The sequence below is a fragment of the Rhipicephalus sanguineus genome, chromosome 1 (genome assembly GCF_013339695.2).
Source record: "Rhipicephalus sanguineus isolate Rsan-2018 chromosome 1, BIME_Rsan_1.4, whole genome shotgun sequence".
Lineage (NCBI taxonomy): Eukaryota > Metazoa > Arthropoda > Arachnida > Ixodida > Ixodidae > Rhipicephalus > Rhipicephalus sanguineus.
The window spans coordinates 195,178,364-195,193,826 of NC_051176.1; the positions used below are offsets into that span (position 1 = coordinate 195,178,364).

Sequence of the window (15,463 nt, forward strand, 5' to 3'; positions counted from 1 at the left end):
CCCGAACGCTGCAGTAGCCTCCTTCTTACCGTTAGACTCCCTGCTCCAGGAGCCTGTCCGAATCTTGTGGTTCTCCAGTTTTCGAGAATAAGGAGACCACCATAGATTTTTCCGACAGTCAGCTTGCCTGCTCCCAATTCTAAAGAGGTGAAAAAAAAGAGAAAGACAACGATAATAAAGGAAGAAACAGGGGCTGCATTCGCAAATAATTTCGCACTCAAGAGAGCTTCGTAAGAAGATGTGCTGACCAACCGCCAACAGCGGAGGTAATATTAGCGAATGTGAGACGGCCATAGGTCGGCAAAAAAGTGAAGCTGACTCGGACTCACTCAAGAAATATATTTTGCGCTTAGGACTCACTCGGACTCACTAAAATTTTCTCGGCCGGACTCACTGGGATACAAACTCACCAAAATATTACACAACCGGACTCACTCAGACTCAGGCGCACGGCGGTATCTGAATCTGAGTGAGTCGGCTCATGAGCGCGTTAGCGTATAATTAGCGTTCTCTATACTGGTGCCAGAACTCTTTAACACCAATATCTCACATAATCGGTTATCTACGATACGCCTTTTGATCTCGTACCTTCAAATACGAGTTATTAGTGGTTGCAATCCAGTAAGGACATTTTTATTGAAAGACATGAGTCACACGAGATATTTTTATCAAGAACTTCCCGTGAAGGAGTTTGAGGGGAGAGGAGTTGAGGTGCGAGTTTGAACGTGCGAAGTGGCGCGTGCCCTGTTACTTACCGGAATCAGGCGGCATGAATTTGTCGGTGACTTTGCGCGCGTGCAATGGCCACAACTTGCGGATGGTATCCTTGAGCTCTTTGTCTGCCTGGTCCATTTCCTCTGCTGCAAGGGGGCAGGCAGCACACTCGTGAGCGACGCTCACGCACGAACCGTAGTAGAGATAAAAGCCGCGCCACCGTAAAAAATTGGTCGACAATCATTTGGTCGGGATTGAATGCAGATAATGCTGGTGCTATAACAACATTTAGCCAGCATTAATCAACCTTAGCCAACACTAACCGACATTAGTCGGGGCTAGCGAGTGCAAGTGGTATGTAAGTGAATACGGTAGTTAAGGTCACATAACTTGGTGAGACGCTCTGTTGGACTTCACTGCCTTCGGGAGAGGCCCGTATACTTTTCGCCGGAGGTCGCGCACCGTCGTATACAGAATGCGGTCGGACGAGCGCTATATATGGGAACACATTGCGTTCAGCGTATAGTATATATGGGCTACATGGTCGACCAATTCTCTTTCGCGCATAGCGCGGCTATTAGGCACGCGACTATGGCTATCTCGCGCAGCACGAAGCGTTTATCCTGGCGCATGAAAATAACGGCGCTTCCCGACACAACGTTTCACTTCATGACTGCATGCAGGTGGCGAGTGAGTAATTTAGCGTTTCTAATAGCACGTATCGGATTTGGCAAATGCAGCCTTTAGAGGAAGCTCCGCTTGTAAAATCCAGGACAAAGAGGATTAAAAGCGCGCACTCGTTCGTAGCTCTTCCAAACGCCATAGGGCTTTCCATATATGAACGAAGCGCAACCCGCGCAGGTTCCTTTTTTTTTGTATCAATTTCACTAAGAGGTCTCGACAAACGAACTTACCTGGTCTCATTTTGATGCTCAGATTTTCTCGAATAAGTGCAAACAATGTAGTGCTGAAGTTCACTTTTCCTTCTTCAGTCACAGGCATGTTCATACGAATCAGTTTCTGAAAGAAAGAAAAGAAGTCGGTCAGATGAGCAAGAAAAGGAGGACACCGTGTTCCGCTGCTGCTGGAGCCTCTTGATACTGTCAGCTATCCTGGCCACTAATCCGAAATCCGAAGAAGGGAGATAAAACCATAGACACGAGGCTTAGCCATATATATATATATATATATATATATATATATATATATATATATATATATATATATATATATATATGGTGGAAACACAGGTCAAGTTCCCGCAAATGTAATAATACTTTCGGGGGTTTAACGTCCCAAAACCACAATATGATTATGAGGGACGCCAGAATGGACGGCTCCGGAGATTTTGACCATCTGGTGTTCTTTAACGGGCACTTATAAATCTAAGTACACGGGCCTCTATAGCATTTCGCCTCCATTGAAATGCGGCCGCCGCTCCCGGGATTCGATCCCGTGACCTTTGGGACAGCAGCCGAGCCTCATAACCACTGGAACATCGTGGCGGGTTTCCCGCAGACGTCGACGTAGCGCTGTTTCACGGAGACAAGACAGCACGAAAGCGGCTGCATGCACTAGGAAAACCATACAGGTCAGCGTTTCAGTGAGGCCGTTTCACTTTGGTGCCAAATGTATTCAAGATTGCTTCGTTGTGCAATGAATTTTTCAAACTTTTTTGCCTTCGATCCGCGCACTGTCGCGTGAGATTTGTTCCATGAAGCAGCACAGTTTTGTTCTCGACCGAGGTTCGCGCAAGCAAGCTGCAATCGTGAAACATAACTTGCATGGGTACTCACCTTGTACGCCAGTCGGTAAGGGCACTTGTTTCCGAAACCCAGGGGAGGGTCCATATTACGCAACATGTCATACATTTCCGTATAGTGAATATAGCCCCTGCAAAGAGACATGGCACACTTGTGCAACCTAGCAGAACCGAAATTCCAGCCGGAGTACCCTGAGATGGAAAGATCGCGGTGTCTGGCGCGCTCGTTGCGATAGCAGCAGAGCCCTTTTTCGCTGAAGGCACATTTTTACAGCTTCTGTGGAAATTCGCAAATCTCGTTACACCCTCGAAAACGCCTCCGCGTGCAGCCCTGAGCCGCAGCTGTCGCGCCAGCAACGCGACCTTATAGGAAAGCATGAACGATTAAAACCATTGCTATAAAATGACTCAGAAACATGTCTTAAATGATTAAAAGCATACAGGGTCGTCCATATACGTACGAAAGGTATATAGCAGTAATATTGGGCCGTTTGTTTACAGCAGCCGTTCTAAAGTTTAATTTACTGCACGGTGGATCGTTTTAAAGAATCCCATGGGCACTATCCAAATTCTTGACGGTGTCCTCATTGCCCCATCAGTGTTGAGTCTTCTCCTGAAATGTACCGCTCGACGCTTACTATTCTTATGGCATTTCATTTCTACACCCTTTGCAATTCAAACACGCGCCCCAGATTCGCACTAATTTGAAAACTTAATGTATTGCCCCCGAGCGGTCGATAAGACCAAATTTTCGAGCTTGTTCATCTCACGCCACACTATAATTTTAGGCAGTACTATTACAAAAAGCTGGATTAAAAAAAAAAAAACCTGACGGTTCACGTACCCAAACCTCTACCTGATTATGATGTGCAGCGTAGCGAGGGTCTCTAAATTAATTTCGGCCGCCCGAGGCTTTTTAAAGTGCACCACGTTACAGCCTTTTCGGTTAAATCAAAATGAGGCCGCTGTGGCCGGGATCGAAACCCCGACCTCGAACTCAGAAATGGAACGTCATAGCGGTGGGTAAGGATGCAGATAGTTCTGGAACAACGCACGGCGGAAAGGATCATAAAGGTCGAAGTGCAATCAACATAACTTTGGTAACTTCCCGCGACATTCTTAAACTATGTACACAGGACATACAACCATTGAGATTCCCAAAATAACCTCGAAAGTCCGTTGGTCAAACTTCAGTAATTCTCTAGATGAATTTTTCGACGACCCATTCGGGGAAGTTAACGAGTGAACGTCCTCCAACGCATTTAACAGTAACAATAAAAGGAAGATAGTGCCTGTAACCGGCATTGTACCACCACAGCGGCTACTATGCCTTGCTCAGTGGAAGAGGTAACTCACGTGGCATTCGGGTCATACTCGGCCCAGACCCGTATAAATTCGTCTAAATGGTGGGCCCCGAGAATGGATGAGTCGCGCGTCAGGTAGTCGAAATTGTCCATAATGACGGCGACGAACAGGTTGAGCATCTGAAAATGAGAAGTTGCCATATGAATGTTCAACATCCGTAGACGCACTGTATCGTTCACACGACGTCCAACACGTAGGGGCAAGTGTGTTCCCGGTAGAGACCAGCGCCCAGAGCAGGGCGTCGTCGTTATGAAATTTACGAAGATACAGCGTCCACCACCGCACAAGCGCCGTAAGCGACACACGCCATTCTAGGGGCCTTATTTACCCGATGGGAGACGCAACAGAACAAACGTACCGAAGACCTTCGGAAGATGGTGGCTCGGCTTTGCTAGAAAACTTTAGCTCCGTTTGCAAGAAAAGAAAGATGACAAGCGCCAGTGAACTACGTACCAAGAAAGAGCAGAAGAAGATGAAGCTGACAAAGTAGGCATAGGCCATGTTGCTACCGCACTCGGGTTTCTCCTTCTTGGAAAGGGGGTCACAGGGGCGACCCTTTACGCAAGCCATCATGATAGCTTGCCACGCTTCACCAGTGGCGCATCTGGACAGGTACCGCAGACAAAGCAGATGTTAGGACAGCGAATATGTTATGGAGAAAATACACGTATTCAATACAGTTCGCAGTTCTCACTTAATATTACGCACCTACACGGTACTAGCCTCGTGCTGATGAGCAAAATGCGGAATGAAATGATGATTTAGCATTATTGAAGATTTTTCGTATGCTACAGCCTGCGACTTTGTTTAACGACTTACATCTACTGATAACGAAAAGACACGATGCGATTAAAACAAACATTACAAGTGACTGTCGTTTTCGAGTAGCCCTCTTGACACATAGAATAACTTTTATTTGATTTTGACATATTGTGCCATTCCGAAGCACTCAAACGCTGTAACCTATCGCAAAAACAAACATTATGTTCTTAATGAAATAAGAGCAAGCATCTGTTGACTACTTTATCTAGTTGCCTCCAAATAAGAAGGAGAAAAAACACGGAGACTTTCAGGATTGCTGAATTATGTGCGAAGTGCTAGTCTTATTCATTTCCCTAGTACAAATATTTCTCCTGCAGTTAGGACTATTTCAACTCAAGCATGGTTACTGGTACACGTTTCACCATACAGACGTTGTGGCAACGCAGTTAGTGAAAATACGCGTGCAGAATTTTTACATTGGGTACCTTGGTAGATCTGCAGCTCACTAAATGCTCCATGATGCATATGCGAAAGGAGGAAGTGTAACGGCTGAATAACAATTACTTCAGATGCTTCAACCATTCACAGTGAATGATTTGCAAGAGATATATGTTGCGCGACCCTGTTTTCCTTTTGCTTCCACGATACAGTAGAATGCCGAAACGTATTACGTCACTGCGTTGCTCACAACACTGCAAAGAAAAGAGCGCGCCATGAAATATCAGCACTTATTGTGGCCATTGTGCAGCGCGTCGGCACACACGCCGAGCCATTTTCATGCCTTGGTGCCGGTAGGAACCCACGAGGCAGTTGCTCTCAGCGCTCGGCAGTCGGTTACGTGGGCCACCGAACCGATAGCGCTAGAGTGCCGTCAGGGATTAAAGCGACTCCTGATGAGAAGGGCTCGGCGTGAGCGCGTGTTTGTGCCAGTGCATGGGTGCAGAAGCGGTGTGCGTGGTTCATGCTAAGCAGGATGCAGTGGACAGCCAGAGGTGTTAGCCAGGCACGAAGCAGAAAGGCATGCGCAGCAAAGCTCAAGCGGTGTCAAGGGCCTGAGACGCCGAGGGCAGACATGGTCGTGTCTCATCCTACGCATAGGGCTTCCTATACAGTGCAACTAACGCAGACCTTGGGCGCGCACTGCTCGCCTCTCGGAGTCCCAGTTTGTATTCTGATAACTAAGTGGACATCTCAAGGGCCACCGGAGAAGTACGCGCCGCTTGGGGAGGCAGGCGCGCGCGTTCCCGCTACTGGCAGGCGATCGGCGGCCTGACTTGAGATGTCCCGGGACTCGGCGGCGCGGACAGTGCGGATCCTACGGCGAGGGCGCTTGGACGCCTAAGGGGTCCGCGGCCGACAAGCCGACCTAGGTTCCCACGCGCGACGGAGTGACATGGTAAAGGCACCGGATGAACCACCCTAGCGGTCGCAGCACCTGAGCGCCAAGTTTTGTCCAGCGCACACACGTTGTACGTTTCAAGTGAAGACCATTCAAACTTTACGGAAGTTGTTCAGAGGACATACCTCCTTAGCCCTGAATGCAAGGAGAACTGCTGTGGAAACATCGTATGTATCTTTGGTTAATCGAACAACCGTAAAATTATGGTCACTGAGAGCAAAAAACGAAGAAGCGCTCCGCTTGCTCGTAACCCTCCTACTTCTTCCTTTTGTTGGTCTAAGTAACCGTAGTTTTATGGTTGTTCGATTAGTATGCACCGACTAGCCCATGAACAAGTACTACTCATATCTGTTGTTACTTGAGCGGTTCTTGCCCCGCTATGACGTTCGAAAAATGCGAGGGGAAAGTGCAAAACAGCACTAAGAACTCACCACTGTGATACCCCTCCTTTTGATGCATTCGTCCGTTATCGAGCGCGCTGTGGCCACTGAGCCGACAGTTTTACACAGGCTAATAGGTTTTAATGTTACGTTGAACAGCCACGTGCCTTTCTTCTATCTGTACTAACTTGAAGGACATGTTGCTGGGTTAGTTTGTGCTTGTGCACAGACATATTGTAACTTGTGCTGTAGCGCATGGGCACAACTGCACAGGACGTACACAGCTACACGTCACAGGCGCTGTGACGTGTAGTTGCCTGAGTTCTGTGTAGTTGTTCCCTTGCGCTACAATATGTATTTATGTAGTACTTGGAAAATACTTCAGCAGGTTTACAATTAAAGAAGTGGCGAATATGTGCGTGCCGTTAAGACGTCTTGCGAAATTAAAAAGAGAAAGCTCTCTTTTTAGGTATTTGATCACATAGATGAAATTAGTTTGGTATGAAAACTTCGTAAAATACGATAAATGCAAAATCTTTCCTGATGATAAATTAAACTCATTAAAAGCAAATGCGCATGACAGTGTATTAAACGAATGTGGGTCAATGTTAAAGGTTTACCAAATTAAAGAGACGAATTAAGCGCAGACGAGACCGAACACGGATTCAGAGAACCTGTGTGCCAGGTTTTTTGGCCAGACTAGGGAACGCGCGTGCGGTCTCATCGCGCACGTCAACGCGTTAGTTCAAGCTCTTGGCAGCATGCGGTTATTGCAACATTTAGGACACAACTGCTCTGCGGTTATGGTGTTACGCTGAGGAGCGAGGAAGAATGATTACTGATACTTCGCTTTCGCGGCGTTTCCACGGTATCGTTTCCCATGCAAGAACACCAGTATACCTTGACTTCAGAACTTTTCACACCTTGCGATAAAAAAAAAAATGTCTGATCGCTAAACTGATTTGAAATCATTACATCAAGGTTCTTTTTCAATTAGGGGCTACAGTTTTCAATATACTTAGACGGGCAAACATAGCCGTCGTACTACTGGTCATTTTCAGCACTTGTCATTTCAGCGCTTTTAGCATTTTCGGCTAAGGTGTAAGTGATCGCAACTGTATTTTTTTGTTCTTTGATCACGTGACCCTACGTCCTCTTCAGCAAACGATCCGTTCATGGGTCAGTTCACGTCCTGCACGTGCGATGATTTACCGCACAGAAGTGCGCTGAGGCCAATTAAAGTTGCAGGTGATTGCATCAGAGTCATGCTCAATCACGAGTGGGAACCACGGACTCGGGACAGCAGTCGGCACTACAGTGTTCGTGGGGGTCGAAGGAAGTCGGGAGAGTGTTCGGTAAGAAACTAGCTAGACAGTATGTAAGAACATGTTAGAACTGAAACTGAAGGTCGGCTATTGCGATACCTGTGGAGATGAGGTTCCTCACGATTACGAAGCAGTTGGACGCTTCTGTAGCGCGACTGTTGCCTTGGAAGTTTGGATGTAATGCCTGTAAACTCGCGCGGTGCGGTTTTCTTGACCGGCGCGAAGAGGCCTTGCGATGGGCTGTGGGGCGCTTTGCGCGGGCAGCCGCTCGAAACGAAACGTGTCACGAACGAACGTTAACTGCGGAAGGCGCCATGCAAGCCTTCCTTCGAGGAGCAGCCTGGTGGTGTCTTGGGCAGAGCGCGTTGGAATGGAAGTATGTATATATAACATAATAAACAAGGAGCGGAAGGCGCACACATACAAAATAAAAGAATGCACAGAAATGCAGTAAAATTAGGAAGACCCAAACGTGTGGCCAGATACAGGGCTTAACATGGCACGCGTGAGCGCAAACAGCTTGTGCATCAAAGGCGTGGATGCCCTTGATTATGTAGCTGGTATACATGTGCTTAGGTTAGGATTCCACTTGCCTGAACAGAAGCATTAGACCTTGAAAGAAAGTTCGGAAGTTATTGTGCCTCGTTATTTGACTGTCCGACGCCAGCATAATATTTCCAAAGACCTGGACAAAAAACACAAACAGCATCACGGAGGAAGCCGCGAGGAGTGGGGGAGGGGGAGGCAAAGTGGGGGAGGGCAAACGCTACGCGCTCTCGCCGCCTCGGGTCAGAGAGCATCCATGGCTTCTACGCGCAACCTGATGTGCGCCGCCTTATGTCTATGTAGTACGTGGGGGGGACGCTACGCTGCCGCCGCCGCTACGCGGTCGGACCGTGCTGCCGGCCCGTTCCGGCTGCTGCCGAGGCTTCTAGCTAAAGGCGCCATCGGTGCACTGCCGGGGGTGACGCACTCACCGAAACAACAGTATTAAGGACTGAAAGAAGGACTGAAAGTTGTTGTGCCGATTGATCTCTGTGTCAGGGTCAAACCTGATATTGCCGAAAACCTGCGGGTACGGGGTCAAGATCAAAACACGAGTGTCACAAGGGATGCAGGCACTGTGGTATCGCGCCGCCTTGGGGAAAACCCGCGCGCAGCCGTGGCCCTCTGCCGGCCACGGCTGCTCGGCAGCTTGTGAAACACACAAAAGCACATTTCTCTGCGGCTCCGTTATTCCCAAAAGCAAGCCGCGTTTCTCTTTTTAACACCAGTGCGCCACAGATGTAGCCGTGCATTACAAAGTGAATCCCCCAAAAGCTTTGCGGTACATGAAGGGTCTGGAACTTCATACCCAACGCATTCTACGTTCTAAGCACTGTGATCTGGCAGAATTGCAGACATTCGTTAGTCGACACAGGACGTACTGCCTCACCGCCAACGTCGCTGAAGTGAATGAGTGTTGATTCTCAAGCGCCTCAAAACTCAGTATGTTTCTGGTGCAGTTTATTTGTTCAACCATATGTTTGCGACTGATACTGGGATTGGAGACGCGTCTGATGTGGCAAGGTAATCTGCCTCTTACATGGCGAAGAATAGGGAAGCATATTTTCATGCTTTATAATCACAGCGAAATTTCAACATTGGCTTCTGTTATTTTTCTTTTGTGTGTCTGGAACATACCAGTCATATCTGCGTGAAATACCTTACATCACCGATAATAAATGCGCGCAATTTTCTTTGTCACATTAAATCGCCATGACAACGTCCAGGTGCGTACATGTTCAATGCTAACGTGCCCATTCCTATTACGCAATGAGAGTCACTGTATATTGTGAAAGGAAACGCTGTTACTTTATTTACAGAGCTAAACAAGTTCTAACTACGGAAATTATAATCAGAAGTGCAGGCGCTTCTAGGTATGATTATCCAGCGAGTGATTCTCGTTTAATTATCACTGTGCATCGTATTCAATTCTTACTGAGCAAGTGTATTTTCCACTCCCTTTTACTCAATCGCCTTTTGAATCCTGCGCACAGAACATTCAAATCTGAAATCGCCTTATATTCAACCTAGAATTAAGGTGCACATGCATCTGTATTGATATCAGGCACTTAGTGTTCATGTCTTTAAGCGATGTCTCACTATTTTTTTTTCTTTTGTTTTAGATGCATCGCAGTTGCCGCTCTTGGCTGGTGCGTGTACAGATCGTCAAACACAATTACTCAGGAGACACTATCGTCTGTAATAAGGCAAGTATGACCTCATAACCTTGAAACCATAACGTTGAAACCTAACCTTGAAACCATAATGCAATAGGACGCATTAATGTTTATTTTCCTGCCCCGAGCGTGTTAGTCGATTGTTAGCAAAAAGCGTACGCAGGTTAGTGTTGGCATGCAGTCAAGTCAATATAGACGTTCAGGTGTACTTGATTGTAACTCTGGGAGGTTAAAATCAGCGTTGACGAAATTCGTGTCTGGCCAAGCCAACGATCACTTCAGTATTGTTCTGGCTCAATTATGTTGGGAAGGTTTTCATTCGAGGCAAATTATTAAATAAGTAATTCGTTAGATCCTTCCGTCTGTATAAACAAGATCGGGTAAAACTGACATCCAGTTCCACACAATACATTTTCTCGATTGAACAAAAAAAAAATGTCGCACTTCGGCATGCTTATAACGATCACAAGCAGGCCAACTGAACAGACACTTTCACCACCGTGAAATTTCTATTTAACTTATCGAGCCAAAGGGTACCACGGTATAATTAAAATAGCTACCGCACTGAAATTAAGAAAACGAGGTAGGAAAAAAATATGTTAGTATATGACTCACCTGCATGCCGATTATGGCGTAGATGAAGAAGAGCATAGCTATGAGCAAGCAAACGTAAGGCAAAGCCTAGAAGAAGGAATACAGAGAGGCATAATTAAACACTTTTTTTTATAGGTAACTTATATGACAGAAAAACACACTCGTTTGATTTGGCAGGTGATACCAGGGGACCGTGCTTTGTGGACGCATCGGCCATTTTTTGTACTGCTTACTAAACGAATGAGCGCATGAAATTTTATGCTGACATTTTGTTTTGCGGACAAAGCTCTGTTCGTTTCGCAGACAGAAAATCACGACGCGAACGAATCTGCGACGTCGTGAGAAGGCAGAGTCATGTTGACGTAGGGAAGCATTGTGCACTCAGGGTGGTGACAACAGACCATGAAGCGGTGTAAAAGTCGATAGCAGTGCCCGTCGGCGCGGCTACGTACGGGAGTTTTCTATACTATATATATGCAAGTGGTGCGTGCGTGCCATTTTTCGAATGCGTGAGCACACATCCGTACCGGGGAGTTGCAAGTGGTCGCTTTGGCGGAAATCTATCGTTTCGAGCTAGTCGCTTGCTGCTCGATTTTTTTTTTTCAGTGGCGTGAGTCGCTCCATGGACGCGCGACCAATGCCACGGCGTGAGAGCCGCCTAAGTACCACCTACGTGCTCCACCGATAATGATTTTTACGTGGCTGTTTCCAGTAAAAGATTATATTGATGAATCAAGCTGTGCTTCTTCCCCCCCCCCCTTTTTTTTTTACTGGGTATAAGCAACGAATTGCAACGGTGTACCTCTTTTTGTGGTACTGCGCAACTATTGTTCAACAAGAAGCTAACGCCACCATCTTCGATGTTGACGAGCTTTTATTGGGTAGTTTACGTAGTGCTCTTGTGTAGTGCCCGTAGTGCAGTAACGGTGCGCTCATTTCTCCACCAGTAAAAACACTGAAGGCGCACCGAAAACTTAGTCACTGTAACAACGACAGCAATCAAGTTTCCAAGTTGTGCAGGCCAGAATTGTGGAGCCGGTTTACCTTAGGCAGTTCGGCTCCCGATTTGCTGTGCACCGCTAATCATGCAGCCAGCGTTGACCGTTGTAACCCGCATCGTACTTGAAAAGTGCATCCGCCTATATTCGCATAGCGAAGCAGTAACAGACAATAACGTAGGATGGCGTGAGTACTCACTTTGAAAGACTGAATGAACGTCCAAAGGAGAATTCGTATGGTGTAGCCTTGCCTGAGAAGCTTGATCAGGCGGGCTGCTCGAAATAGCCTTAAGAACCCCACACTGAAAAAATTCAGCTGGAACGTAACGACAGACTGATGAGTACGTTTCTGAAAGCACTGAGCAACTTCCACATTGCAATATGTGCAGCAAGTTGAAAGAAAAACAAAACAAAAGTTAATAGAAAAAATAGGAAGATTTACAAACAACCTTTCACAGTGCTAAGCTAACATGTTACGTGTAAAATATTGCGTTTCACATGCGTTTTTTTGTCACAGAAGTCTACTTAACGATTGATTCAAATTTGGATTGTAGTGGTGCCTACAGGAGCTGGCGTAACTTCCAAGGACGGCTGTTTCACTTACCCCGGTCTCCATGACTAGAACATCGATGATGCTTCCGATAACGGTGATGAAATCAAAGGTGTGCCATGGATTCTTGAAGAAGTTCTTTTTTTTGTGTGGAAACGAGAGGGCAAGAAAGACGGTTGTAAGTGACTGGAAATCTCTCACGGCACAGCATGCATTCATGCATCGCGGCACTTTCGTGGTGCTTCAGATTTTTACACACAAACTTTTCACGTCATTCGATATGCATTCATAATGCTCATATAAAAGCTATACACAAGAGAGTTTTTTAGAGGGTTGTTCAAATACGGGTGCCCCAGAAGATTTTGTTTTGTTTTAGAGAAGCCATTCAGTGTAAGACCCATGCAGTTATATACACGAAGTTCGTTCAATTACAAACACCTGAGAAGGTGCAAAACAATAAAATACAAGCCTTGTTTCAATATACATGATATAACACGTAGCACAGCCGACGTCCTCGCGCTGCGGATTACACCTTCGCAATTTGGAAACTTTCATTGGGAGCGGCCCGCTGCGCGCTAGTCGCGCGCACCGAAGGACCTCAATAAAGTTATTCATCCATCCATCCATCCATTGCGTAGCACGCGAAATCAAAACAAACCTTTATGACGTCGGATCAATACTGAAAAAAAACAAAATCAAACGAGACTACAAGAATCTTTTGAGCTTGCTTGCAGAGAATTAATTTTGTGTGCGGGTGAGTGCTTGTCAGAGAGAGAGAGAGAGAGAGAGAGGGTTAACCAGAGGAGACGTTCAGCTGGCTGCCTTGTACTTGGAAAGAAGAAATGGGTAATGAAAGAATGAAAGAAGACAAGAGTGTATGACGACACTGCAGAGTAATTATGAATACGGCAATGTCCAACTAGTGCACAAAAACATTATCAACGCAATAATATATCAACAATATCAACAAAAACATTATCAACGCACGAGCTGAATTAAAACGCCGCTGTGACCATCGAACATCGCATTGACCTAGTCATCAGTAGTATTCCCATAGATTTTGCAGGGTGTAACCGCGTTCACACTTGTACGCACCGCACCAACGCGAACTTTCGTAAATTGCGCCTCGAAGCCATTAAGTGCAGGATGCCTGCAGTAATGGCGGTGAATGGACGCCTAGACGGACTTCACCGCGTCTCCTTCTCTCGGCGTAGTGTCACAAGCTGACGCAAGGAGCTGTACTGAAAGCAGCGCGAGTTATTGGTAAGTGTCCGCGGTTAAAATAGCAGCACGCCCAAAGACCAGGGTTAATAAACGACAAGAAAACAGCGAACACCGAATGGCAAGCATCTTCTGTTTGTTAGCTTGCCTGCCTCCTTGTACTTTGTGCGCATTGCGATTTCAGCATGGTGCCTGCAGCTCGGCGAAGCAATGCGGTATCCTCGGGAGGAAAAATTCTGCACATCGCGGTAGACAAATGCCTGAAAGTACTTCTAAAAATTTTTCATATTAGAATAAATTTTAATGACAGTTCATCGGAGGTGACATAGTTAATAGACATGTGTGTACAAATTTCTCGAACTACCAACCTGTCGGGGCACTGGAAACATCGCATCCGCACTGTACAAGTTTCCATATCCTTTTTTTTTTGTCTTGATCATGAAACAAAAAAGTATGGGGCACTACGTTTTGAACAACCCTCAAGGATGCACAAAGGTCATGCATATAAGAACAATTTCCTGGTATCTAATAATAAGAAATGAAAAAAAAAGAAACATTGCCCGTTGCACTCCAATTGCAGAATGGTATTAACGCCAGAGGAAACATGGCTGATTCCTGAAGCCCTAAACATAAAGGAGAACCCAAGAGTTAGCAAGCAACTCTTGGCTTCTCAAGAGTATTTTGCTGCATGTGCAACGGTCTTATATCCACTGTTTATTTCATTGCGAAGTGAATGACCCTGGTTATCCTTTCTTTATTTAGGAGTAGTTCCACAAGTCCTCGAAACTTACGCCAGGCTCTGAGTTCGAAAGCGATACAGACATCTCAACACAGACGTGTTTAACGGTTCCTGGGTGTATGAATGGAGCGCACGTATAGCACGTACGCTCAGGATGGTCAATTCGAATCGACAGAATCTTCACGTGCCACCACCCCCTTGGTGCTCTCCTCACTGGTCACGGGTAACACAATCGAAAAGTGCCTGTGCAGTGGAGCAAGATGACTCTTATTTCAATTTCAGTGTTATATGAAAAAAAAAAAAAAGAGCCGAACGAAAAAAAAAAAAATTAACCGGAACAAAATTCACGCAGAAGAAGTGGCTGCTCTCCAAAGAAAAGGAATTATGTCGATATTTGAATTGGCCGTTAGTGGCTAACAAATTTGAGGGATGCTAATGGCTAACGCATTTCGATGGGTGCTGGTGCGTTAAAATGGCGCTGCTTTACTCTGCTAGAATCTAATTTTTATCCGCACGTTCCACGCTCCCGCGCCGTCAGCCTTGCAAATAAGCATTATGACAACCGTACGGTTATAATACCTCCTGTAGTTTCACTTCCTTAAGATTTTCGAAGTGAAAATTGCGCACCAAGACTACACACGATGACGAAGTGGTGACTAGCAGGATGATGTATTATGACATAAAAGGTGAAGATGACCGCGACCCCCGTGCTAGCGCTAGCCGACCAAGAATGGCAGGAAAGAGTGAACCACCGAACCATTCTTATCAGACACACGCATGCCATCTTGTGTATTATGTTTATCTCTCATGAAGCGACGTTATGATTACCTGAATGAGTGTGAAGTGCGAGAGCGCTGAAAATTAAAACTAGCGTTAAGTACAATGGAACATATATTGGGCACTTGGGAATATGGTGCTGTCGCATCAAATTCCCGCACGAAAATCTGCGCTCTTAAAAATTTAGGTAGAAAAGTAGTCGGTGCATAATAGCTTCACTTGGCCGATTTCACGAACAATTTTGTGATTAAAGACTAATTAAAGAAAAAAGAAAGCCAAAGGCAAAGAGATACCGGGGTTCGGTGAGGTTTGCTTATCCCACAAAAAATTTTCTATGCATAAAAGTAGACATATCGGCCCCGCTATGATTACTCTACAACAGGATCATATCATTCTAAAATCTAGTAGTTAAGTCCCGTTTCAAACTAACATCTACTGTAACCTACCCCACCCCCTACTCCCACGAATTGTATTCGGAATACCTTACCCGGTACTATCGCTGAATGCCCAACAGTGTCTTTTTTTTTTTAATGCATACTCTACATGGGATACGACCGACACTTATGGAAATCATTTAACCTTACGTTTGTAATCATGTGTCAGCGGGCGACATTATTCTATGCTCGCACTGCATATTGCGCAGATAATTCTCTTG

General features: G+C 45.9%; 1 protein-coding gene across 1 annotated transcript in view; it reads right to left on the reverse strand.

The window, feature by feature from the left end:
• The window catches only part of LOC119404958 (voltage-dependent calcium channel type A subunit alpha-1), a 561,845-nt gene that overhangs the window by 27,287 nt on the left and 519,095 nt on the right, over positions 1 to 15,463 (reverse strand). The window contains exons 34-43 of the mRNA XM_049418585.1: positions 12,126 to 12,209; positions 11,721 to 11,837; positions 10,545 to 10,610; positions 8,685 to 8,776; positions 4,295 to 4,445; positions 3,833 to 3,960; positions 2,511 to 2,607; positions 1,629 to 1,734; positions 756 to 860; positions 30 to 139 (exon numbers count right to left, since the gene is read on the reverse strand). Of these exons, the coding sequence (XP_049274542.1) occupies positions 30 to 139; positions 756 to 860; positions 1,629 to 1,734; positions 2,511 to 2,607; positions 3,833 to 3,960; positions 4,295 to 4,445; positions 8,685 to 8,776; positions 10,545 to 10,610; positions 11,721 to 11,837; positions 12,126 to 12,209 (1,056 nt within the window). The remainder of the gene's footprint in view (positions 1 to 29; positions 140 to 755; positions 861 to 1,628; positions 1,735 to 2,510; positions 2,608 to 3,832; positions 3,961 to 4,294; positions 4,446 to 8,684; positions 8,777 to 10,544; positions 10,611 to 11,720; positions 11,838 to 12,125; positions 12,210 to 15,463) is intronic.